This window comes from Gadus macrocephalus, chromosome 14 (genome assembly GCF_031168955.1).
Source record: "Gadus macrocephalus chromosome 14, ASM3116895v1".
Classification (NCBI taxonomy): Eukaryota; Metazoa; Chordata; class Actinopteri; order Gadiformes; family Gadidae; genus Gadus; species Gadus macrocephalus.
The window spans coordinates 3,886,229-3,909,344 of record NC_082395.1 but is presented as its reverse complement, the minus strand read 5'-3'; the positions used below and the strand labels follow the sequence as shown (position 1 = coordinate 3,909,344).

Sequence of the window (23,116 nt, the reverse complement as noted above, 5' to 3'; positions counted from 1 at the left end):
TCAGCAGACGCTCTTATCCCGAGAGAAGGACCATGAATTCAGATGCATGTCGCCCAGGGGGGCTCGGGGTGCTCTACAGGCAGGTTGCAGACAGTGGGGATCAAACCCAGTACCTTTTGACGCGCTAGACTCTCCTGTATCCTGTGTGACTGCTGCCTTCCAGAGACAATCTGGCTGCAATGATGTGATGTGTCAGGATTGTAATGCCGCCCACACAGCTTGGGTGATTACATTTTTTTTTTGCTGTGTTTTTTTTTTTAATACCTCTTCGTGTTTTATTGATGCATTGCATTGTCTGTATTCTCGTTGATGTAACTGTACGATCCAAACACAAAAATCCATCTGCAGGTGACACCAAACCTGGCTGAGACTCTGGTCCGATACCGGACAGACCTGGAGCTCATCTTCAACATCATAGACAAAGATCATTCAGGTCCGATGTGCACCCGCTCATCTCAAACCCCCCAGTTGCCGGTATCACCATTCTTTATTCAAGTGTGTCTCCGGATACTCCTTGTTTGTTCATATCCACGTCCAGGTCTTATCTCCCTGGACGAGTTCCGCCACACCTGGCGTCTCTTCAGCGGTCACCTGGGCGTCGCCCTCGACGACGGGGCAATCGACGCCCTGGCGCGAAGCATCGACTTCAACAAGGACGGCAGCATCGACTTCACCGAGTTCCTGGAGGCCTTCAGAGTAGTGCACAAACTGGACAAGGACCACTAACCTGGCTTACCAGCCAGAGACTAACTAGGAGGCTAACTAGACCATAAGGACCACTAACAAGCCAGAGAAACAAACTAGGCCACAAGGATCACTAACCAGCAAGAGATAGAGAGTAACTAGAGAACAAGGACCACTAACCAGCTAGAGAGAGTAACTAGACAACAAGGACCACTTATAGTTGACAATGGTGCATGTGTGGTTAGAATTTGTACACCTTTAGAAATGTAGTATTGTTAATATAACCATTCAAATTGACTAATTACCACCAAAGTATGTCATCTTGACAATGGTTCTTTCAAATCTCAGCCACACATTTGGACAGATGTTTTTATTTAATGACCAGACACAACCCCAGTACAAGATGTTCATAAAAAAATATTAACCTATATATGGTAATGTTAAATACACATTTAATCTGCATTATCATAAATATTAGCATATGTCGGCACCTTATATGTATTACAGTATATTAAACTATTATATTCTGCATTGAAGGATAAAATATCAAACAAACATGGTCTATTGTTTTATCAAGTTTCCTTCAGGTTACAAAGGTACTACTTAAGATTCACCTAGCCGGCACCTTGCTCATGAGCCATGGCAGTAGGATTAGTCCTAGATCTACGTTCTTTGACCACTGGCCAGAATAGTCATTCTCTGCTCTTATATGACCACGTACTTGTTTCATTAACATGAAATCTGTGTTTTGAGGCAGCCTGTGAAAGCTTATCACATGGATTAGAATTGCATTGTTCTTAATATATTATATATGAACAAACTGAAATGATAAACAACATATGTAACCGTTTAAAGCACACTAGCAAACACTGTTAATACTTTGTATAGCACAAGCTGAACATTAAAAGGTATCAGGCATTTACATTGGGATCGGTAGCTAAAAAGGTTGATTCATTTCCAAACAGTGTACAGTAAACCGAATAGCTGACATACATACATTTCAAGGTAGTGGTATATTGGGTTGCAACCAGTATGACAATGAAACACTTACATACAACTGATTAATTTACCAAACAAGCACATATTCTGCTTTAGTCACACCAACATACATTTTAGACAGTTGCTGTAATGTTATGTTGTTATTCAGGAGACAACCTTTATTAATATTCATAGAGGTAACGGTTTAAATAGGAATTCAACAATAACAAGGCTTCTCTAAAACAATGACTCCAGGCAGTCGCGCTCTTACTACATCAGGCAGTCGCGCTCTTACTGCATCAGGCAGTGGCGCTCTTACTGCATCATGCAGCTGGAACTGGGCAGGAAGTCCTGGACATAGGCCACCGCTGCCTTGGAGAGGTAGGTCATGGTGCCATAGCTGCCACTAGGGGCGCTGTCGTACAGAAAGTTACAGATCCCTGTGGCCGGGTCCTTCTCCAGGAAGTACTCGTTGGCGCCCTGGGATTTCTGTGGGAATATTGTGACAAGAATAATAATTTGAGTTTTTTCCTTTCAGGGATCTGTCATTAACCGTTTACTACTGAGTCAATTAGCAGATGCTTTAATCCAAAGTTTCTTAAAGTGAATTACAGTACAGCTCATTAAGGAGCAACTCAAGGTGTACATTATTGTTATAATCCTCTATAAAATGAGGTCAACCGGTACTTTATCAATCCAAGACGGAAAATGTGCGCGTCACAAAAAATGTAAAGGGCTTTTACTATAAAAACCCTTTACTATTCACAGTACATATCATTGATGGTCTCCGCGATGCACTGTCAATGAAGTGCGTGGACAGCCCATCTGACCACGGCCAGTGCGCTCCGCTTGCGGACCTTAAACCAATCGGAGGCGAGCGACGTGCAAAAAAAGAACGCCGTAGGCAGCATGAGCGCGGGCCATGATCGCCGTCATCGGTCCACGCCGGCTCGGGGAACGGTCGGCGGGGTTTGAATCAGTGAAATGAGGTTCAATCAGGACCGAGCGCAGAAGCAGCGACCCCCACCTGGTCCGTCAGGAAGAGGTCGTTGGCCATGTGGAGGATGCGGTCCACGTGGATGATGCCCCCGATGCTGGCCACGCCCACGTCGGCCAGCAGCCCCAGGATCATCAGCGCCTCCACCAGCAGCTGCCGGTACTCCGGCTGGGGCACGTGGTTCAGCACCGACTCCACCTGCACCGCAAACTTGATCTCTCCCTCCGTCATCTGCTCCGTCAGCAGCACAGAGCGGGAAGTCATGAGAACAACAAGGCAAAGGGAGCCACGCACACACATGTTTTAACATCTGGGTCCACTTTGGAAGTATGGTAGAAGTGTTAACTGCTGGGATGTTTTATGTTTTGAGACATAAAACGTGAGAGACTAGTGGCTGATAACGGTCCAGTACTAGGCTACAAATCGGCTATTGTTATGGAGAGGATAACTTAATACAATCAATCAAAATGGGTGATCTTGCTACAGGACACGTGGGTACTCCAGGTGGTACGATTTATTCTTGAAATGGACAACTTGGCACGAGGCTACGAGGAGCCGGGGATCGAACTATCAACCCTCCGATTAAAAGTCATTTCGCTCTACCTACTGAGCTAAGCCTCATAGCAAAGCTATTATCAATTTAAACACGCTTTTGTAAAGCCCTACATTACTTCTCTTTCGAGCTTTTGCTTGCCTATATTACATCACTGCTGTAAAGCCCGCTGTGACCCTGTGACTAACCCATACGATTAGACAACGCTTGTTGGCGTTAAACTCAGTCTGACCTCCCGGGTGGTGGAGGACGGCAGGACGTAGCCGTCGATGGACAGGCCGTGGCACTTGTGCAGGATCCTCCACACCTTCTGGTAGAAGCCCATGGGCACCCTGTTGATGGCCCCGTCCAGCCTGCGCCGACGCAGCCACTGGCCCTGGGTCTCCTCCCAGCTCAGCTGCACGTCCCCGGGGTCACCCCCCATCGGGGACATCATCCCACTGGGGGTGGAGGGGCTACTGCAGCGCTAGGAGGGGGCAAGAGAGAGAGACCAGAGAGAGAGAGAGAGACCAGAGAGAGACCAGAGAGAGAGAGACCAGAGAGAGAGAGAGACCAGATAGAGAGAGAGACCAGAGAGAGAGAGACCAGATAGAGAGAGAGACCAGAGAGAGAGAGACCAGAGAGAGAGAGACCAGAGAGAGAGAGAGACCAGAGAGACAAGAGAGAGAGACCAGAGAGAGAAAGAGAGACCAGAGAGAGAGAGAGACCAGATACCAGAGAGAGACCAGAGAGAGAGAGAGAGACCAGAGAGAGAGAGAGATCAGAGAGTGAGAGAGAGAGACCAGAGAGAGAGAGAGAGACCAGAGAGAGAGAGAGACCAGATGGAGAGAGACCAGAGAGAGAGACCAGAGAGAGACCAGATAGAGAGACCAGAGAGAGACCAGAGAGAGAGAGAGAGACCAGAGAGAGAGAGAGAAAGTTAAGAAGAAATAATGGGAGGAAGGAAGAGAGGATAGGAGGAAAAGATTTGAATGTTTAACATTTTAAGGTGTTTGGTTACCAGGCTTGAGGTTAAGACTGATAAAGATCGTGCAAAACAAGAAGCGTTCCAGTTAAAGGTGCGGCAGGTATGAATTTTGTTTGATTCGTGATTTTTTTGTTGTAAGTGTTAAATCGTACCTACAGCACCTTTCTAGAACTACTAAAAGAAATGATACTAGCAAACAAAAGGCACAGCTACTGTAATTAGTAAATTAGCTAGAATATTATTCGTAAGTATGTTAAAAGCATGCTGCTTGTTTTGGTCTGAGTGAGACCAGAATGGGTAGGTTAATGAATGTCATCGGTCGGTCATTTCACATAAAAGAATGTAATCAGAAGGTCATGTGATGTATTTCATGTATTGGGTAGGTCATGTGATGTATAGATCGGTAGGTCATGTGATGCATAGTATGTGTTCAGTAGATCATGTTTCTTATATAGCTCGGTAGGTCATGTGATGGATAGAATGTAATTGGCAGGTCATGTGATGCATGGCGTGTATCCACGTGATGGGATGAGGGATTTACCGTGGAGCCGTGAGACATGTAATTGCTACCAATGGAATGACCGCCGAAGCCCTGAGGATGAACAGAGTGAAGATGAAGATCGACAGACCGACCCAGAGTCAGGAAAGAGCAATCCCTTGTTTGCATTGCCCGATTTCCATGAACACCGCTGCCTTTACGAACGGCGCCACGCAAACGAAATGTATCATTCCAATGTTAAGGGTCGGAGATGGGGATGACATGCCCTCGAGAGTTACCATGACGACCACACGACTACAAGAGTTACCGTGGTGAACGCATGCCAACAAGAGTTTACCAAACTGTACCCACACTGAGAGGTCGAGAGTCATCCAACTGTAGACAGAACCAGGCAGAGTGTTACTGAATAACAAATCACACACATTACACATAAACATGTTCACCTACAGACAACACACAATCACACAATTCACTCACTTTTTTCACAGCTTACTGCAGTCTAGTATAGGTTCCGGATCTTATACCCATTGCTTTAACCAAGTATGTGTGCTATTAAACACATACAGAGTCACATTAGTAGTGTCTGAGTCTCTGTTCCCACTGGTGTGAGGGGATCTCATCACATTTTACATTTAGGACATTTAGCAGACGCTTCATCCAAAGCAACGGTTCATAGTACACACAGTCACACACCGACGGCGTAGTTAGGGTGAGGTGTCTTGCTTAGGGACACCTCAACACTCAGCTCGGAGGAGCCGGGGATCGAACCAGCAACCTTCCGGTCATAAGTCAACCCGCTCTACCTCCTGAGCTGAGCCGACCCCACACACCTGTTTGATGTCGCTCTTCAGCTTGCGGATCCCGCTGCGTTCCGTCTTGGTGGCGCCCGTGTGGCCCAGCTCGTGGATGGAGATGGCCGGGCTGGTGGCCGTGGACTGGATGGGACGCACTGGGGAGAGGGGAGGGGGGGGGAGAGGGGAGGGGGGGAGAGGGGAGGGGGGGGGGAGAGGGGAGGGGGGGGAGAAGGGAGGGGGGGGAGAGGAGCAATGGTACTCAAAGCCCTGCTGCTGTTCACTAGAGGCTATCCTCCAGGAATAGTCCGGTAAAGATACAGACTGAGAGACAGGGAGGTAAACATATAGAGGCAGACGGACGGACAAGCAGACAGTCAGACAAACAAACGGAGACGAGGCTACGGACTGAACGACAGACAGTCAGACAGACATGCAGTTATGCAAATTGACAGACAGAAAGACGTGCAGACAGGCGAAGAGACAGACAGACAGGCATGCAGACAGAAAACGAGACAGACAGACAGGCATGCAGATAGGAACAAAGAGAGGCAGACAGGCCTTTCGGGAAGACCAGGAAGTAGTCTGACAGACAGGCGGACTCACTGCTCCTCTCCACTCCAAACTCCTTCCCACTGAGGATGTTGTGCAGGAGGTTCTTCATGTGGAAGGGACTGAGGCTCATCAGGCTCTCTGAGGCCTCCTCCCCTGGAACGAGGGACACGTAACCCTCAGTAACAGACCTGGAGTTAATTCAGGTCTGTTTCTGTGTGTGTGTGTGTGTGTGTGTGTGTGTGTGTGTGTGTGTGTGTGTGTGTGTGTGTGTGTGTGTGTGTGTGTGTGCGTGCGCGCCCTACCAGAGCAGTGCAGGCTGCGTGCGAGCTCCGTGGCCATCACCTGCATGATGAGGCCGATGCGGAGCCGCAGCATGTCCCCGAACAGAGCGGGCTGTGAGCGCACGTACATGGCCAGGTACACCATGATCTCCTGCAGGGCAGCACAGGGGCGAGAAGGAGAACGCTCGTAGCATTGACTTAGTCATTGCCCTCAAGCAGACACTGTTATCCAAATGTGACTTACAACGGTTCATAAACACATTTACAGTCAACCATGCAAGGCGAAACAGCCAACTCGTAAGGAGCAGTTAGGGTGAGGTGTCTCGCTCAGGGACATCGTCGACACTCGAGGTACAAGCCACCCGATCCTGAGATGGCTGCCCCCGCTGGTGAGTTAAGGGATGCCATCAGCAGATGCTTTTCTCCAGAGTCACACGTTTTTTTGACAACCACCAAAGCATGCAATCAATTCAAATTGGAGCGGCTCAAACTAAACATTCCAAATCCGAACGACCCACTTTCTAAAAATAACAACGAGATAGAATGAATCAGGAGTGACTACTCCAGGCCGTAGAGCTGTCTATGTTTTAGTCGTTTATATAACATCAGAATATAATTCATATTTGAAATTAGACCAAAATAGAAATCTTTTTGTTGCCAAAAGGTCGCCAGGTTTAACTGTTCATATTGGAGGGAAAATGTAAATATTGACCAGAATTATCCGTTCATCCACACACTAACAGTTGTGTTATAGTAGTTTTATAGTAAAGTTGGGTAGTTATATAAAATAGTTGTGTAGTTTAATAGGGCAGTTCTTTAGGACAGTAGTGTATTTGTACAATGTTGTTGGATAGTATACCTGAGTGAGTACAGCTATACTGATGTCCTGACCGCTGGCTTCGTAGATCACATTGGTCAGCTCTTCGGGAGGAAGAGGACTAGAAGGAAACAGGAATTGAACAGTTTGACCTGTTGTAACATTGATCACATCATCAAAATTACTAATGAGTTCATATGCATGATGAAATTAATCTATATAGATACAATATAACTGCCTTAAAGGTGTGGTAGATACAAGCTATTAAGAGCGATAATTTGAGTCTAATTTATTAGGAATTCACCAGCTAGGTATCAGCTTTTAGTAAGTGAAATGAGCTATGAGAATATCTGTTAAAGTTGACAACGCGTGTGAAACACAGGTGTGTGAACGCAACACTTTGGTGGAGAGACGTGGGAAGGGGGCAGAGAGGGACAGAACATTTCTTTTTGAGACATACATATCTTGCGTGAGCAGTAGCTCCCATACGACTGGAGTTAGTTATTAGTTACTTGGCGGTGCTGAAGCCATGGACTTGTGATTGGGATGAGGAAGGTGACTCACGCAGTGATGACTCGTTCTCTGGGCTCAGGAGGGAGGCCCACAGTCAGCTGCTTGTGATGGGAGACCAGATCTGTACAGGCCTGTGTACACCCACACACACACACACACACACACACACACATACACACAAACAAACAGACGCACATACACACACACACACACACACACACACACACACACACACACACACACACACACAAACAAAGAGATACACAGACACACACACACACACACACACACACACACACACATGGAATGGAATAGTAGAAGATGTAGTGATTATTATGAAATGCGATATAGCTCTTTGTCGGATATTTGATACAGCTTCATTTAAATCTTCATCTGAGCTGTTTTAAACACCTCCTTCTCTTCTTCTTCAGTGATCCAAGGGGAATCAAGCCCCAAACTGTATCAAATCACTAAGACGAGGGAGACGACATACAAGTACAAGATGACAAACAAACAACACAATAAAAGCGTCCAAAAAGTCCAGAGCAAGGGTCCACCGGGCGTCCACAGAAGGTAAAAGGCGAGGACGTAGTGACACTGACACTACTAGACAGTCCCTCCAGAAAAATGCGGTGTTTTTTTGTGATTGTTGCGGCAAAAAATCCTTGATTATGCGGCACGTTTTCTTAAAATATGCGATGAAATATGCGGCATTTTTATGCGATGAAATTGCGGGAACTTGCAAAAATGCAGCTTTTCGATGACGTTCACGTCGCGTAATTACGTCACTCAATAACGTTCCCATGGCAACAGGAGGATATAGCTGCTCTTGTGTGAAGTAAACGCAACAAGATATATGTGACTTTTTTGCAACGAAAATGCGGGGATTATGAAATCATGCAAGCCCCGCATATTTTGCGCGGAAATCTGCAATTTATGCGGTGAAAGTGCGGCATATTTTAAAAAATGCGGCCCCCGCATGAATATGCGGATTTTGCATGATTATGCGTTGAATTATGCGATCGCACAATCGCGTTTTTCTGGAGCGACTGAGCAGAGCTCTCCAGGTACGACCGAGGCTCACCTCCGCCAGCACCTCCACCCTCTTGCGCAGGATGCCAGAGATGTATCTGATGAGGCCCCAGTCCTTGCAGATGCCAGCCTGGACGTAGAGGTCCTCCAGCAGGGAGCTCACGCTGGGCCCGCCCCTCCCGGGGCCTGACAGCTCCACCACCCAATCAGCTCCTCTGGATCAGACCCCACACCACAGTTTGGGATTAACTCAACTCTGGGGTTATTGGGCTGATCGGTTTGATTCGTTAATTGTTCCTTCGTGTGTAATGAAGTACATCAGTGTGTGTGTGTGTGTGTCTGTTTGTGCGTGCCTCGTGCATGCGTGTGTGTGTGTGTGTGTGTGTGCGTGTGCACATACTTCATGAGGTAGAGCACGTAGAGGATGTCGGCCTGGTCCTGCAGGGTGGGACACGCCTCGAGCTGTCTCACCAGCCCCGCGAAGTCTGTCTTCCCCTGGGCGTCCTTGGGCAGGTGCAGGTCTGCCTGGGACTACCAGGAGAACGATGTGTCATGCATACAGGTCGCCACTGTAGGACTACTTCCCCTTTAAGAGCCTCTGTAGGACTACTTCCCCTTTAAGAGCCTCTATAGGACTACCTCCCCTTTAAGAGCCCCCATAGGACTACCTCCCCTTTAAGAGCGTCGCTTTAAGAGCTTCAATAGTCAACCCCTAGTTCTGAACCTTCTTCACCTTTAATAGTATCTATATGACTACTTCCCCTTTAAGAGCCTCTTTAGGGCTACTTCCCCTTTAAGAGCGTCAAGAGGAAGCCCCTAGGTCTAGTGCTACCGTCCCTTTAAGAGCCTCAATAGTCACCCCCTAGTTCTGAACCTACTTCACCTTTAATAGCATCTATACAACTACTTCCCCTTTAAAGCCTCTTTAGTTGCCTGATCTTACCGTCCCTTTAAGAGACTCTATAGTAAGCCCCCTAGCCTGGTCCTACCGTCCCTTTAAGAGACTCTATAGTAAGCCCCCTAGCCTGGTCCTACTGTCCCTTTAAGAGACTCTATAGTAAGCCCCCTAGCCTGGTCCTACCGTCCCTTTAAGAGACTCTATAGTAAGCCCCCTAGCCTGGTCCTACCGTCCCTTTAAGAGACTCTATAGTAAGCCCCCTAGCCTGGTCCTACCGTCCCTTTAAGAGACTCTATAGTAAGCCCCCTGGCCTGGTCCTACCGTCCCTTTAAGAGACTCTATAGTAAGCCCCCTAGCCTGGTCCTACCGTGTGCTGCTTGCTGCTCCCAGCCTGCTGGGGGTGAGAAGGTAGATGAGGAACATCCAGGAGGTTGAGCGATCGACGATTCTTTTTCAAGATGGGAACCACAGGAAGATACATGGGGGACTCTAAACACACACACACACACACACACACACACACACACACACACACACACACACACACACACACACACACACACACACACACACACACACACACACACACACACACACACACACACACGTAAGCACAAAAAGCATACAATCACATACACACACAAATACAAAAGCACAAAAGCAGAGCATACATTAAAGGTCCCATGGCATGCCACCAGGTGTGGTGTGATTAGCCGTTACAAGCCGTTTTGAAAATCTGTCTCTTATGACATCACAAGTGGGCGTGTCCTCCTAGAGTTGTGCTGGATGGATCAGTCTATCAGCCTACCCAGTGGACTGTAGCCAACGTTGCTCATCTATCCGTCACACATCTAGGTGGACACGCTCACCTGTGATCACAAATAATACATATCCCACTGCTACCAAGTGTCCAGCAGGTCAACCCAGTATCACGCGATTTCGTGCTCATGCGCACAAACGTTATTAATCTATTGAATCGTGTCCCAGATTACGATTGTCCGACTTTTTTAGTGCTACACAGAACGAAATGTAAACCAATGCATTCTGAATGGGAGCGTTCTCCGACAATTGACGTGCTCCACAAAACGAAACGAGAGAGAGAAAGAGAGAAAGGGAGGGACAGAGAGAGAGAACGAGAGAGAGAGAAGCTTCAGAAGAGGTGAGCGCAGATAGTACAGTGCACACTCTAGTTATATATCTGTATATATTATTCTAGTTATATATATGTCAACATTTCTGATTTGTAAGCAGACCTCCTCAAAAACAACGTTAATTGTCGGAGAACGCTCCCATTCAGAATGCATTGGTTTACATTTCGGAAAAAAATCAAAAGTCTGACAATCGTGATCTGGGACACGATGCGCACACATTGACGTTTGTGCGCATGAGCACGAAATCGCGTGATACCGTGTTGAGCAGGTAGCATCAGATCATTCCCATGTACAGTCTACACATAGGAACCCCTTTGATCACTAATAGGTCCCGGTCCGGGTACGGGCTCTCACTGGGCATGCTGAGGCCCTGGACCTGGGCCATGAGGGACAGGATGTCCCTGGTGGTGTGCTCGGCGCTGAAGACGTGGTGCTGCCCCCCCTGGAGGGGAGGGAGGTGGCACCTGGAGGTGGTGCTGTGCAGCAGCTGGGTGAGGTACTGGTCCAGGACCCCATGGGAGTGCCCTGGGGAGGGGGGGGGGGGGGGGGGGGGGGCAGAGCAGGGCCATGGATGGAGGTAAGGTGCTAGTGTAGTCTCATGCTTTTTCAGTTACAGAAGAAGGGGATGAACGCGTCGATGTCGTTTATGCAGGCTGTTATTCTTGAATTACATTTATTTTCAACTTTTCTTTGCGGAAAACAACAAGACGCTCTCTAAAGCAGGGAGCTTAAAAGCTACAGCAGATAGCAAAACAACAAACAGAATGGCCACCCCCGGCCGTTGGAAGTGTTCTGTGTACTTGGGTTAGGGGGGGTCGGATCCTAGAGGTTTACGATCCCGTCCCCAAAGATTCAATTTTAATCAAAAAATGCAACAGATCTGAGCCATCTAATGAATAATCAACAACTCATTCCAGGTATTTCAAAACAAAGCGAGTGGACCACAGCGATGGCCTCCATCTCTTCCTACTGGTGCGTTGGCCGGACTCTTCCTCGTTGTCCTCCTCTTCCTCGTCCTCCAGCAGACTCTCGTCCGTCTCTCCGTCCAGGAAGCTGAGGCGCGTGTGGAAGGAAGTGGTCTGGAAGCTGGACAGGTCTGCTGCCTGCACCCTGACAACACAAAAAAACAGAGCAATTATACACACACACAGACAAACACATAGATACACATAGATAATATTTCATAGGAGCACTTACACAGTGTTACACACATACGTAGAGTGCGTTGACATGGCCTGGTGTGGTTCTGTATGTTAAAAACAGTGTGTGTGTGTGTGTGTGTGTGTGTGTGTGTGTGTGTGTGTGTGTGTGTGTGTGTGTGTGTGTGTGTGTGTGTGTGTGTGTGTGTGTGTGTGTGTGTGTGTGTGTGTGTGTGTGTGTGTGTGTGTGTGTGTGTTCTTACCTGGCACCTCCAAAGTATCCATCTTGTAGTTTCCTCAGGGTGGACAAGATGCAGGGGTCCACCGCGTCTCCGTCTTCAGCTGGACAGAAAGTACAGGAAGCATTAGGATCATGAAGTACATGAATGACAGGAAGTACATGAAGTATGCTCAGATCATGAAGTACATGAAGGACATGAATGACAGGAAGTACATGAAGTATATTAAGTACATGAAGAACATGAAGGACATGAATGACAGGAAGTACATGAAGTATATTAAGTACATGAAGAACATGAAGGACATGAATGACAGGAAGTACATGAAGTATATTAAGTACATGAAGTATATTGAGATCATGAATAACCCAAAGTACATTAAGTACATGAATACCATGTAGGGTAAGTATCTGGAGTACATGAAGAAAATAAAGTACATCATGTATACGTCATACATAAAGTACATGAAGTACATCGATATTCGCTCACTGTGTCAATGAGCCACATTTACTCCTGCACTAATCAGGATCGGCCTGCTCTGAAGGGAGACAGCACGTTCACGCCTTAGAATGCTGCCTATCCGGCTTATCAGACTGTACCATCGGGCAGATAAGAAGAGGGGGGGAAACGGGACTATCTTTTAGGGCGAGGGTCTTACTGAGCATGCTCCTGGTGATGGGGAAGGTGAGTGTGGGACGACCCGTCATCCTCCAGCAGGCGGAGAGGTAGGCCAGCTCTGTGCGCAACATCTCCACGATCATCTGGTTGTCCAAGGCCAGGTAGAAGTGGTGCTGGTCCAGGAACTAGAGAAAGGGACGAGAGAGAGAGAGACATGGAGCGAGAGACATGGAGAGAGAGAGACAGAGACAGAGACAGAGACAGAGAGAGAGAGAGAGAGAGAGAGAGAGAGAGAGAGAGAGACAAAACAATAAAATGATGAGATAAGAAGAAGAGGTGGAACTATTGGTTACTGCCACAACAGAATGAATATCATAAATGTATAGAATTAAATTCAAACAGTTTGAGCTTGAAGCATGCTTGGAACGGACAGTCAAACAAGAGTACAGCTCCAAACAATGCTTATCACAACCATCGTTTCTGATTGTCTCAACCAACATCCATATGATGTCACCTGTAAGACAGACTACAGTAAGGGATAGGCGGGGTAAAGCGCTGTGACGATGAGGACGTAGCTGTACCTGGGGGGTGAAGGTGTAGCTCTGGTCTCTGATCTGGTACATCTTGGAGGTGCCAAGGACCCCGATGTGTCTGTACGGTCTGCCACTCAAACCCAACTTCTTACAGTTCCCTGGAGACCGGCCAACACAGTACACACGTCACCAGGACTATCACACACACACACACACACACACACACACACACACACACACACACACACACACACACACACACACACACACACACACACACACACACACACACACACACACACACACACATCAACATACACACATCCCCAGGAAGATCACACACACCCTCCCAGTGGTTCATTAAACCATTATTTTAATTCTCAATCCGGTAAAAGCAAAAACTATGTCAAGGTTACAGTTAAGGACAGCATGAAAAGGACGCATGAAAACGCCCACACAGTATACACAGAATCAGATATAACCAAATCAATTATTCCTAGAACTTATTTTGGAATAATGTTCATAACTACTATTCCCATTAGTTGAACATATTAAGAAGTTTGCACTCAAGCTTGCACTCACGTGGATGTGAGTGGAGGTGCATATGTGTTGAGTGTCTGGTACCTAGCTACACGTAGATGTGAGTGGAGGTGTATATGCGTAGTGTATTGTACCAAGCATGACGTAGGATGTGAGTGAAGGTGTATATGTGTTTAGTGTCTGGTACCAAGCATGACGTGGATGTGAGTGGAGGTGTACATGCGTAGTGAATTGTACCAAGCATGACGTGGATGTGAGTGGAGGTGTGTATGTGTTGAGTGTCTGGTACCCAGTTTGACGTGGATGTGAGTGGAGGTGTGTGTATGTGTAGAGTGTCTGGTACCCAGCATGACGTGGATGTGAGTGGAGGTGTGTGTATGTGTAGAGTGTCTGGTACCCAGTTTGACGTAGATGTGACTGAGGATGCGCGCGGGCATCACCCGAATGGGAAGGACCTCGGTCACCGTCTGGACCACGATGCCGTGCTCCCTGAGCAACTCCTGGATCTCCTGGGACTCAGCCAACACACACACTGGACACACACACACACACACACACACACACACACACACACACACACACACACACACACACACACACACACATTAGAAACACATGTAAACAACTCAAACATTCCTAACCACAAGTACACACATATTATATATAAACAAACACAAACATACAAATACAGTAACAAACATACACATAGAAATACAAAAGCACATCAACAACACACACACAGGTACACAGACTGGACAGGAAGTGTGCGCTACAGACCTTGCACCACAACATCTGGCTTGAAGTTGGTGGAGAACCTTCTGTTGAGGGGGTCCACCTCTCCTAAGGCCAGGAAACCCTGAAACAAGGTTACACAGGTTAGCACAATAAAAGTCCTCCCCCTCTCTAGGGCATGGCAGGACTTTGAATTTTAAAAATACTACATTAACATATGACAAGTACAAGCCTCACATAATGAATCACAGCCCAAATAACCTCCTAATATTCATACTTTAAAAGTCCCACTTCCATGTTAAACAGTAACTAGCTGATAGCTAGCTACCTCGGCTAGCAGACGGCCCAGGATGTAGAGAGACTGTCCCCACATGTGAGGGAGCTGTCCCAGGGCCACTCGGTCCACCGTGTGGGGGGTGACGTACTCCTCCTCGATCTGCACACACCAACACACATTTATTCACCCTGCACTTGATACAGCACTTTGTAATGACACACACACACACACACACACACACACACACACACACACACACACACACACACACACACACACACACACACACACACACACACACACACACACACACACACACACACACACACAAACTCTGCGACCCATCCCACACACCCATGCTCTGGTCTGACCCTTCTCATGACCAAGGGGTCAAAGGTGAGCCCAGATAACAATGTTTAAGCAAGACTTCGATGTGGGCGGTACTCCTTACACATACACACACACTCATGCTGACACACGCTCATGCATGAACACACACACACACACTCACCCACACACGCACACACACATGAATACACGCACGCACGCACACACACACACACACACACACACACACACACACACACACACACACACACACACACACACACACACACACACACACACACACACACACACACACACACACACACACACACACACACACACACAGAGAGAGAATAACTGACCCTTAGACTAGAATGGAATAGAACAGAACCAGATAGAAGTAAGTGTTGACCTTTTCGTGGGGAACGGTGTATAGCTCGGGAACGAGGCGGATCCCATTCTTCCCTCGGATCAGGATTCCTTCCAGGGCCTCTGCATACTCCTGCACCTGTCCACCAGACACAGCACAGGCTGCCAAAACCTTCTTGCATCCAATCGCAAAGCAAGCCACCTATAGGCCGTCAGAGGAACTGCATGTTCCTCTGAAGGCGAACAATACAACATTGACACAGTGGTCCCGTACCTGAACCACGTCTCCACTGAACAGCCCGTCCAGCACTAGATAGGTCCAGAACACGGGCCACTCACACTCAATGTTCTCAAACAGCTTGAGTTCTGCCGGGTCATAGTGCAGCCGGGACGGGTCCTTAGAGACAGACACACACAGAATGAACTCCAAGAACCCACAGAATGAACTCCAAGAACCCACAGAATGAACTCCAAGAACCCACATAATTAACCCCCAGAACCCACAGAATGAACTCCCAGAACCCACAGAATGAACCCCCAGAACCCACAGAATGAACCCCCAGAACCCACAGAATGAACTCCCAGAACCCACAGAATGAACCCCCAGAACCCACAGAATGAACTCCCAGAACCCACAGAATGAACTCCCAGAACCCACAGAATGAACCCCCAGAACCCACAGAATGAACTCCCAGAACCCACAGAATGAACTCCCAGAACCCACAGAATGAACCCCCAGAACCCACAGAATGAACTCCCAGAACCCACAGAATGAACCCCCAGAACCCACAGAATGAACCCCCAGAACCCACAGAATGAACTCCCAGAACCCACAGAATGAACCCCCAGAACCCACAGAATGAACTCCCAGAACCCACAGAATGAACCCCCAGAACCCACAGAATGAACTCCCAGAACCCACAGAATGAACTCCCAGAACCCACAGAATGAACCCCCAGAACCCCCAGAATGAACTCCCAGAACCCACAGAATGAACCCCCAGAACCCACAGAATGAACTCCCAGAACCCACAGAATGAACCCCCAGAACCCACAGAATGAACTCCCAGAACCCACAGAATAAACTCCCAGAACCCACAGAATGAACTCCCAGAACCCACAGAATGAACTCCAAGAACCCACAGGATCCACTCTCAACACACACAGGAGCAAGTGCTAACACATACACGATCAACCCCCAACACATAGGGTTTAAATCCCAACACACAAAAGATCACCTGCCATTGCATTCTAACAGTTCAAATAATATTTTAAGGATCATATAGTGAACTTAATCTTATCATAGTAATATTGTCTAAGATCGAACCCACCTCTCTGGGACACTGGTACCCATCCCGGATGAAGCGACAGCAGCCATAGCGACCCTTCAGAGAGGAGAGGAGAGACGTATTAACGACACGCTGAAACACAGTCACGCTCATCCAAACACAGCAGACCCGTAGCAAAGAACAGAGCCAAACGGAGCTAAACAGAATAGAATCAATAGAATCAAACACAGAAGAACCAAACAGAACCATATGCAATCAAATCCAATCACCAAATAGAACAAATACAACGAAAGTGCTACTGTACACATAATTTAATTCAACCCAACACACTGAGACAGAACCAACTAAAGGGCCATAGAATGGCCCCGACTAGGACAGGGTACTTTGAGCAGAGCCAGCCGTGTACCTGCAGCTTGCTGATGATCTCCGACTTGGTGACGGCCACCAGCTCGGGGTCCTCGATGGCGAAGGCGGGGTAGGAGATGATGGACAGGAGGCCCGCGTCCACCTCCTTGGAGGTGGAGGCCCGGGGCAGCATGGAGCACAGGATGGCCTGGAGGCAGAGGGGAGGTGGAGGGGGGGGGAGGGGGTGGAGGAGGGTGGGGGGAGAGGTGGAGGGGGGGGGGAGGTGGTGGGGGGAGAGGTGGAGGAGGTGGAGGAGAGGTGGAGGAGAGGTGGAGGAGAGGTGGAGGAGGTGGAGGAGAGGTGGAGGAGGTGGAGGAGGTTCGAGGAGAGGTGGAGGAGAGGTGGAGGGGGGGGGGGGGGGGGGGAGGTGGAGGAGAGGTGGAGGAGGTGGAGGAGAGGTGGAGGAGAGGTGGAGGAGGGTGGAGGAGGTGGAGGAGAGGAGGAGGAGAGGTGGAGGAGGGTGGAGGAGGTGGAGGAGAGGAGGAGGAGAGGTGGAGGAGAGGTGGAGGAGGGTGGGGGAGAGGTGGAGGAGAGGTGGAGGAGGGGTGGAGGAGGGTGGGGGGAGGTGGAGGAGAGGTGGAGGAGGTTCGAGGAGAGGTGGAGGAGGTGGAGGAGAGTGGGGGGAGAGGTGGAGGAGGGTGGAGGAGAGGTGGAGGAGAGGTTACGCATTTGAACTCATCCTCCAGTCCTGTGTCTAGTCTAGTCTGGAAGCCTCTCCATAGGTCGGGAGTGACTCTAGGCGCGGCGTTGTCCTGCCGTCACATCCCCTCATTCTGTAGCCCTGAGTGCGGTGCTATTTGTTATAATCAATACTAACTCTAGCCTCGTAGCTTGTTAGCTAGCTGTTGCATTCCTTACAGTAAAAAAAATAAAAATAATGCATCAATACAAATATATAATGCATTTCCAGTGATTCCAATAGGGTTTGATTTAAGGTCAATGTGACACTTTTATCTCAGGAAGAAGAGAAAGTTGAACTCACAAAGGGAACCGGAGCCCAACAACAACATAATACCCTCGCTCAGTGTTTCCCACAGAAATTTTGGAGACTATGGGGGGGGGGGGGGGGGGTATGGAGCGATTGTTGACGGGGGGGGGGGGGGGGCTCTAGGGGCCCCCCTAGTAGTGGCCCGGGGCCCCAAGCAATTGCGGGGGCCCAGGCAATTGCCTGGTATGCCTAATGGGATGCAGCGCCTCTGCTCTCATGCAATCCCAATGAGAGCGACACGAACTTCGTCTGAGCAAAAAAAAATAAAAATAATAATAATAATAATAATTATAATAATAATAATAATTCATGTGCACGCAGAGACTATGGCGGCCGAATTTAGACTATGGCGGGGCGCCATAGTCTCGTCAATGTGTGGGAAACACTGCTCGCCTTTATTGATGACACTCAGGGTCAGATCTCAAAATGATCGCTGACCGAAAAGGAATATGATCTACCCTCCAACCCCACTAGAGGCTGGGGGGCCTCAACGCCACTAGAGGCTGGTGGGCCTCAACCCCTCTTGAGGCTGGGGGGCCTCAACCCCTCTTGAGGCTGGGGGGGCCGTACCTGACAGTGCTCCACCTCATCAGGCATGACGTGGATGACCGACCTGGGGCCCCCATGGGCCCCGAACAGATCCAGCTCATCGATGGCTTCCAGGGCTGCCTGCGAGGACACACACACGCGCACACACACACACACACACACACACACACACACACACACACACACACACACACACACACACACACACACACACACACACACACACACACACACACACACACACACACACACAAATTATATACTGCACATATATTCTTTATTTTATTCCACATTCCAAGTCAAATTTTCAGAGGCAATGCTGACAGGGTTATTATGGGCTGTCATACCTTGGCCATGCCCACAGAGCTGCCGTTGAGTTCAGGAATGCCCTGGTTCGTCTTGTCTCCTCTCTCCCACATCCCAAAATCCTGCAGAAACACCACAACGTCATTACACCAACCAATAGTAGATGAGTAGATATGAGGAATTAATCTTGCAGCATAAACAGCAGAATCTGCAGCAAAAGATCGGTGGTTTCTGATTCGCTAAAATCAGTGCACGGTGATGTCACTCGCCTGGCACCAATCTGATGATTATTATTGATTCCCCTCTACGACTAGCCTCTCCACCTAACTATCTCCGGGCTACATCTCCTTCCCTTATCCCTGCAGAGCTGTGCTACTCACGGCCACTTTGTATGCTGCTTCGATGTAGAAGACGAGGTTCTGGATGAACGCCACCTCGTCAAGGTTGGAGATGATGCAGAGGCCTGCGGCGACAGGGTATAAACCATTCTGTCTACGTTCATTTAGTTGAGTTCAGAGACAGGGTATTGAGGAGCAGGTAGAGGCTAGGTACCTCGCTACAAGGATTTAGCATCAAGTAAATTATTAACAACAAGGTATGTTTTGCGTACATTTGCTAAGATATTATTATTATAATATCACACCAGAAGCATCACTTCTGAGCCAGTATGAAGAGGTAGTACTAAGTTAAGATATATTAACTATGACAAGATATGACATTGTTATTACACACCAGAGGTGACCATCTGAGCCAACAGGGGGAGAAAGCACTACGTTATGTTATTAACTATAATAAGTTATGAGGTACCAGAGGTGACCATCTGAGCCAACAGGGGGAGAAAGCACTACGTTATGTTATTAACTATAATAAGTTATGAGGTACCAGAGGTGACCATCTGAGCCAACAGGGGGAGAAAGCACTACGTTATGTTATTAACTATAATAAGTTATGAGGTACCAGAGGTGACCATCTGAGCCAACAGGGGGAGAAAGCACTACGTTATGTTATTAACTATAATAAGTTATGAGGTACCCGAGGCGGTCATCTGAGCCAGGATGAGGAGGTAGAGGGAGGTGGCATCGACCTGCAGGTGGCCCCACTGAGTGTCCCCCACCACGGTGGCGCAGGTGGGGGTGTGGTACTTAGCGTGCAGGCAGTCCTTGGTGCTCTGGGTGTGTTTGAACTTCTCCACCTTGGCCACCTGCTCGCAGAAACACACACACACATGAACACACACATGAACACACACACACACACCAGAGTTGAGGAAAGTGCACACCGAAACAACACAGATAAGGAGGAAATTAGGATAATAATGTTCAAAACAATATTAATAATCAATCACACACAAACAGGCATGGCTAGTTCTGGCGGGAAACTCTAGTCACGTGCTGCCTATCAGCTGACAGCTCATGTGTCAATCAATGCATGGACACTGAACGGTGGTCAATGTAGACCTTCGCTCTCCCAGAGTCTTTGTGAGGTGTGCTGAGCTGAGTTTCAAAGATCAAATCCACAAACCTGTCGTATCATACACTGTAGAAGACCCTGCATCAGCTTCACCACACTCTGCACAGGAGGACATACCATAGTTATAAACATTATATATTATTATATCACATTACATATGTAAAAAGCAGTTACCACACTGTGCACAGGACGAAACACCACCACCATAGTTAAAAAACGTATACAAAAATATATAATTTTATATTATTATATATTATTATATATTACATTAAATACTGTATGTAGATTGCAGTTACACCATACTGTGCAGATGAAGAAACACATATGTGTTTAATATGTGCTCATATGTCATATATACTGTGTATTGACACAACTGCTCTAACAGCAGTGGACTCCCACTGTGATGTCCTGTACATTTTATGTATGAAACTATAGTTTTTAGGGTTAAAGAATAGTAGAATAGTAGAACAGCTCAGTAAGGTGTCCAACTATAGCATGTCTTATGTCACGTGTGTGTGTGTGTGTGTGTGTGTGTGTGTGTGTGTGTGTGTGTGTGTGTGTGTGTGTGTGTGTGTGTGTGTGTGTGTGTGTGTGTGTGTGTGTGTGTCACGTGTGTTTGTGTGTGTCCGACCTACTCAACACACTTGGCTTGGTGTCAGGTTGTTCAACCTGTTTCCCAGAAACCATCGCTGAGCAAACACACACACAAATATGCACAATCTATATGCTCACACTCTGCCCCTCTTTCACTTTCCTTCCTCCCCTCTCTCCCCCCTCTCTCTCTCTCTCTCTCTTTATTCTTTCCCTCTATCTCTCTTATGCTCTACCCCTCCATTCCTCCTTCTCTTTCTCCTACATTCCATCGTCTTCTCTCTACCTCTCCTTCTCCCTCTCTACTCCTCTCTCCTTCTCCCTCTCTACTCCTCTCTCCTTCTCCCTCTCTACCCCTCCCTCCTTCTCCCTCTCTCCACCTCCTCCCTGCTCCCTTCCTCCTTCCATCTTTCCCCCTCCCTCCTTTCCTCTCCCCCTCCCCCCCTCCCTCCACCTCTCCCCCCCCCTCGCCCCCCCTCCCTCTCTCCTTCTCCCTCTCTACCCCCTCCCTTCTTTCCTCTCCCCCCCCCCCCCTCCCCCCCTCCCTCTCCCCTTCCCACACACACCTGCTCTAGTTCGTAGGCCTTGGCCTTGTCTTCGTCGCGGTCAGCGTTCTTGCGGTAGGCCATGCCCAGGCCCCAAACCGCCAGCACGCTGTACACGTTGTCCCGCACCCAGGCGTCCTTCTGCTGGGCGCTGGCGGGCAAGAGACCCGTCACTGGGTTCTGTCAAACAACACACACAGGGTTACGCACACATGCACGAGCAAACACATACACATGCACATCCGCACGCATGCAGGCGCACACACTCAAGCGTACATACGTACACACTACACACACAACAAACAGCATGCAATACAGGTTAGCGTGCATCTGTTGGAATTCAAGGGGTTTCTTTCTAGATAAGGCTTCGATGTACTCAGCCTATTTTGGAGCGTGAACTTTGCTCAAGCACTTGTTTATTTATAAGAGGTGTCCTGCTCCTGTATTGGCTATCCTACAGGGAAATTACATTTCAAATCGTGTGACAATTAACGACAATAAAGTGCAACAAATAAAAAAAAATAATAAAAATGTTCGTAGTTTAACGATTTCGTTTACCAATCGTAAACATGCATTTGCTTACAATGCAACATTACTGAAATAGTTTACCTTATATGGTTTATGTATTAGGCTACCTTATATGCATGCTATATGTTATGTGTTATGCATGAAATTCCAAGGTCAAGGTCGGCATTTAAACCGGAAGGCGGGAACAAAGAGTGCATTTTTGAACAGCCAGAGCGCGCCAATTGCTTAGATTGGCTGAAATGTCACGCTCTTCACCGTTGGCTTAGAAACCGGCACTCTTTGTTCCCGCCTTCCGATTTAAATGCCGACCTTGACCTTGGAATTTCATGCACACATACCTATGAAACACTCTTACATTCACTATTGAAACGCTCTCACCGTCACTACTGAAATTACTGGTATGAATACTACATGTGAAACGCTTGCACATCCTCATGTAAGAGCATACATACACATAACTGAAAAACGTATTCATACATTTGAAACATTTATACAAATATGTGCTTGCATGAGTGTTTCAGATAGATACGTATAAATGTTTCACTTGTATGAATGTAAGCATTTCATATGTATGTGTATATGCCACAGAGGTATGTATGTATGCGTGTGTGTTTCTCATATGTATGTGTAAGTGTTTCAGACGAGTATGTATGTATGTGTGAGTGTTTCAGTAGTGAGTGTGTGAGCGTTTCAGTAGTGAGAGTGTTTCATAGGTATGTGTGTGAGAGTTTCTCAATTAGTTATGTCCTAAACGGCCCCTCATAGTTATATAACGATGTGTTATTGTCATGTTACCTGGTGGTTGAGGATAGTCTCCTGCACCAGCCTGGCGTAGCTGTCCAGCTTCACTCCTGAATTACTGCGACTCCTCATCTTCACAGATGATAAACGCACACAGCACTGATGTACGAACCTCCGTAGACGCTGCAATTAGTGACAGGTAGAGAGCATTGCAA

At 47.8% G+C, this 23,116-nt stretch overlaps 2 protein-coding genes across 4 annotated transcripts in view; one reads left to right on the top strand and one right to left on the bottom strand.

The window, feature by feature from the left end:
• Positions 1-1,505, top strand: part of ppef1 (protein phosphatase, EF-hand calcium binding domain 1) — a 14,952-nt gene extending 13,447 nt beyond the window's left edge. The window contains exons 18-20 of the mRNA XM_060072010.1: positions 349-433; positions 539-727; positions 865-1,505. Of these exons, the coding sequence (XP_059927993.1) occupies positions 349-433; positions 539-726 (273 nt within the window). The 3' untranslated portion in view covers position 727; positions 865-1,505. The remainder of the gene's footprint in view (positions 1-348; positions 434-538; positions 728-864) is intronic.
• phka2 (phosphorylase kinase, alpha 2 (liver)) lies at positions 1,040-23,116 on the bottom strand. Of its 3 annotated transcripts, XM_060072006.1 has the most exons (32): positions 22,956-23,116; positions 21,654-21,812; positions 20,548-20,595; positions 20,059-20,227; positions 19,407-19,489; positions 19,068-19,148; positions 18,742-18,840; positions 17,185-17,331; positions 16,821-16,874; positions 15,765-15,887; positions 15,534-15,629; positions 14,846-14,953; positions 14,563-14,641; positions 14,183-14,317; positions 13,294-13,403; positions 12,753-12,897; positions 12,119-12,197; positions 11,687-11,826; positions 11,071-11,241; positions 9,933-10,054; positions 9,068-9,198; positions 8,720-8,882; positions 7,687-7,766; positions 7,165-7,243; positions 6,327-6,456; positions 6,076-6,177; positions 5,509-5,627; positions 5,030-5,053; positions 4,721-4,771; positions 3,445-3,678; positions 2,690-2,890; positions 1,040-2,151 (listed from the first exon to the last, which is right to left on the bottom strand). In XM_060072006.1, exons 1-32 carry the CDS (start codon positions 23,031-23,033, stop codon positions 1,978-1,980), a joined length of 3,714 nt encoding a protein of 1,237 aa, XP_059927989.1. In that variant the 5' UTR covers positions 23,034-23,116; the 3' UTR covers positions 1,040-1,977. The 3 variants fall into 3 exon arrangements, with proteins under 3 accessions (XP_059927989.1, XP_059927991.1, XP_059927990.1); XM_060072008.1 differs by lacking the exon at positions 4,721-4,771; XM_060072007.1 differs by lacking the exon at positions 5,030-5,053.

Bases quoted from the DNA above. Each gene is read 5' to 3' on its own strand.
- phka2 (XM_060072006.1), bottom strand. From the start codon at position 23,033: ATGAGGAGTCGCAGTAATTCAGGAGTGAAGCTGGACAGCTACGCCAGG. The intron at 21,813-22,955 runs GTAACATGACAA...GTTGTTTGACAG, and splicing joins AGACTATCCTCAACCACCAG to AACCCAGTGACGGGTCTCTT. The intron at 20,596-21,653 runs GTGTGTGTGGGA...CCTCCTGTGCAG, and splicing joins AGGCCTACGAACTAGAGCAG to AGTGTGGTGAAGCTGATGCA.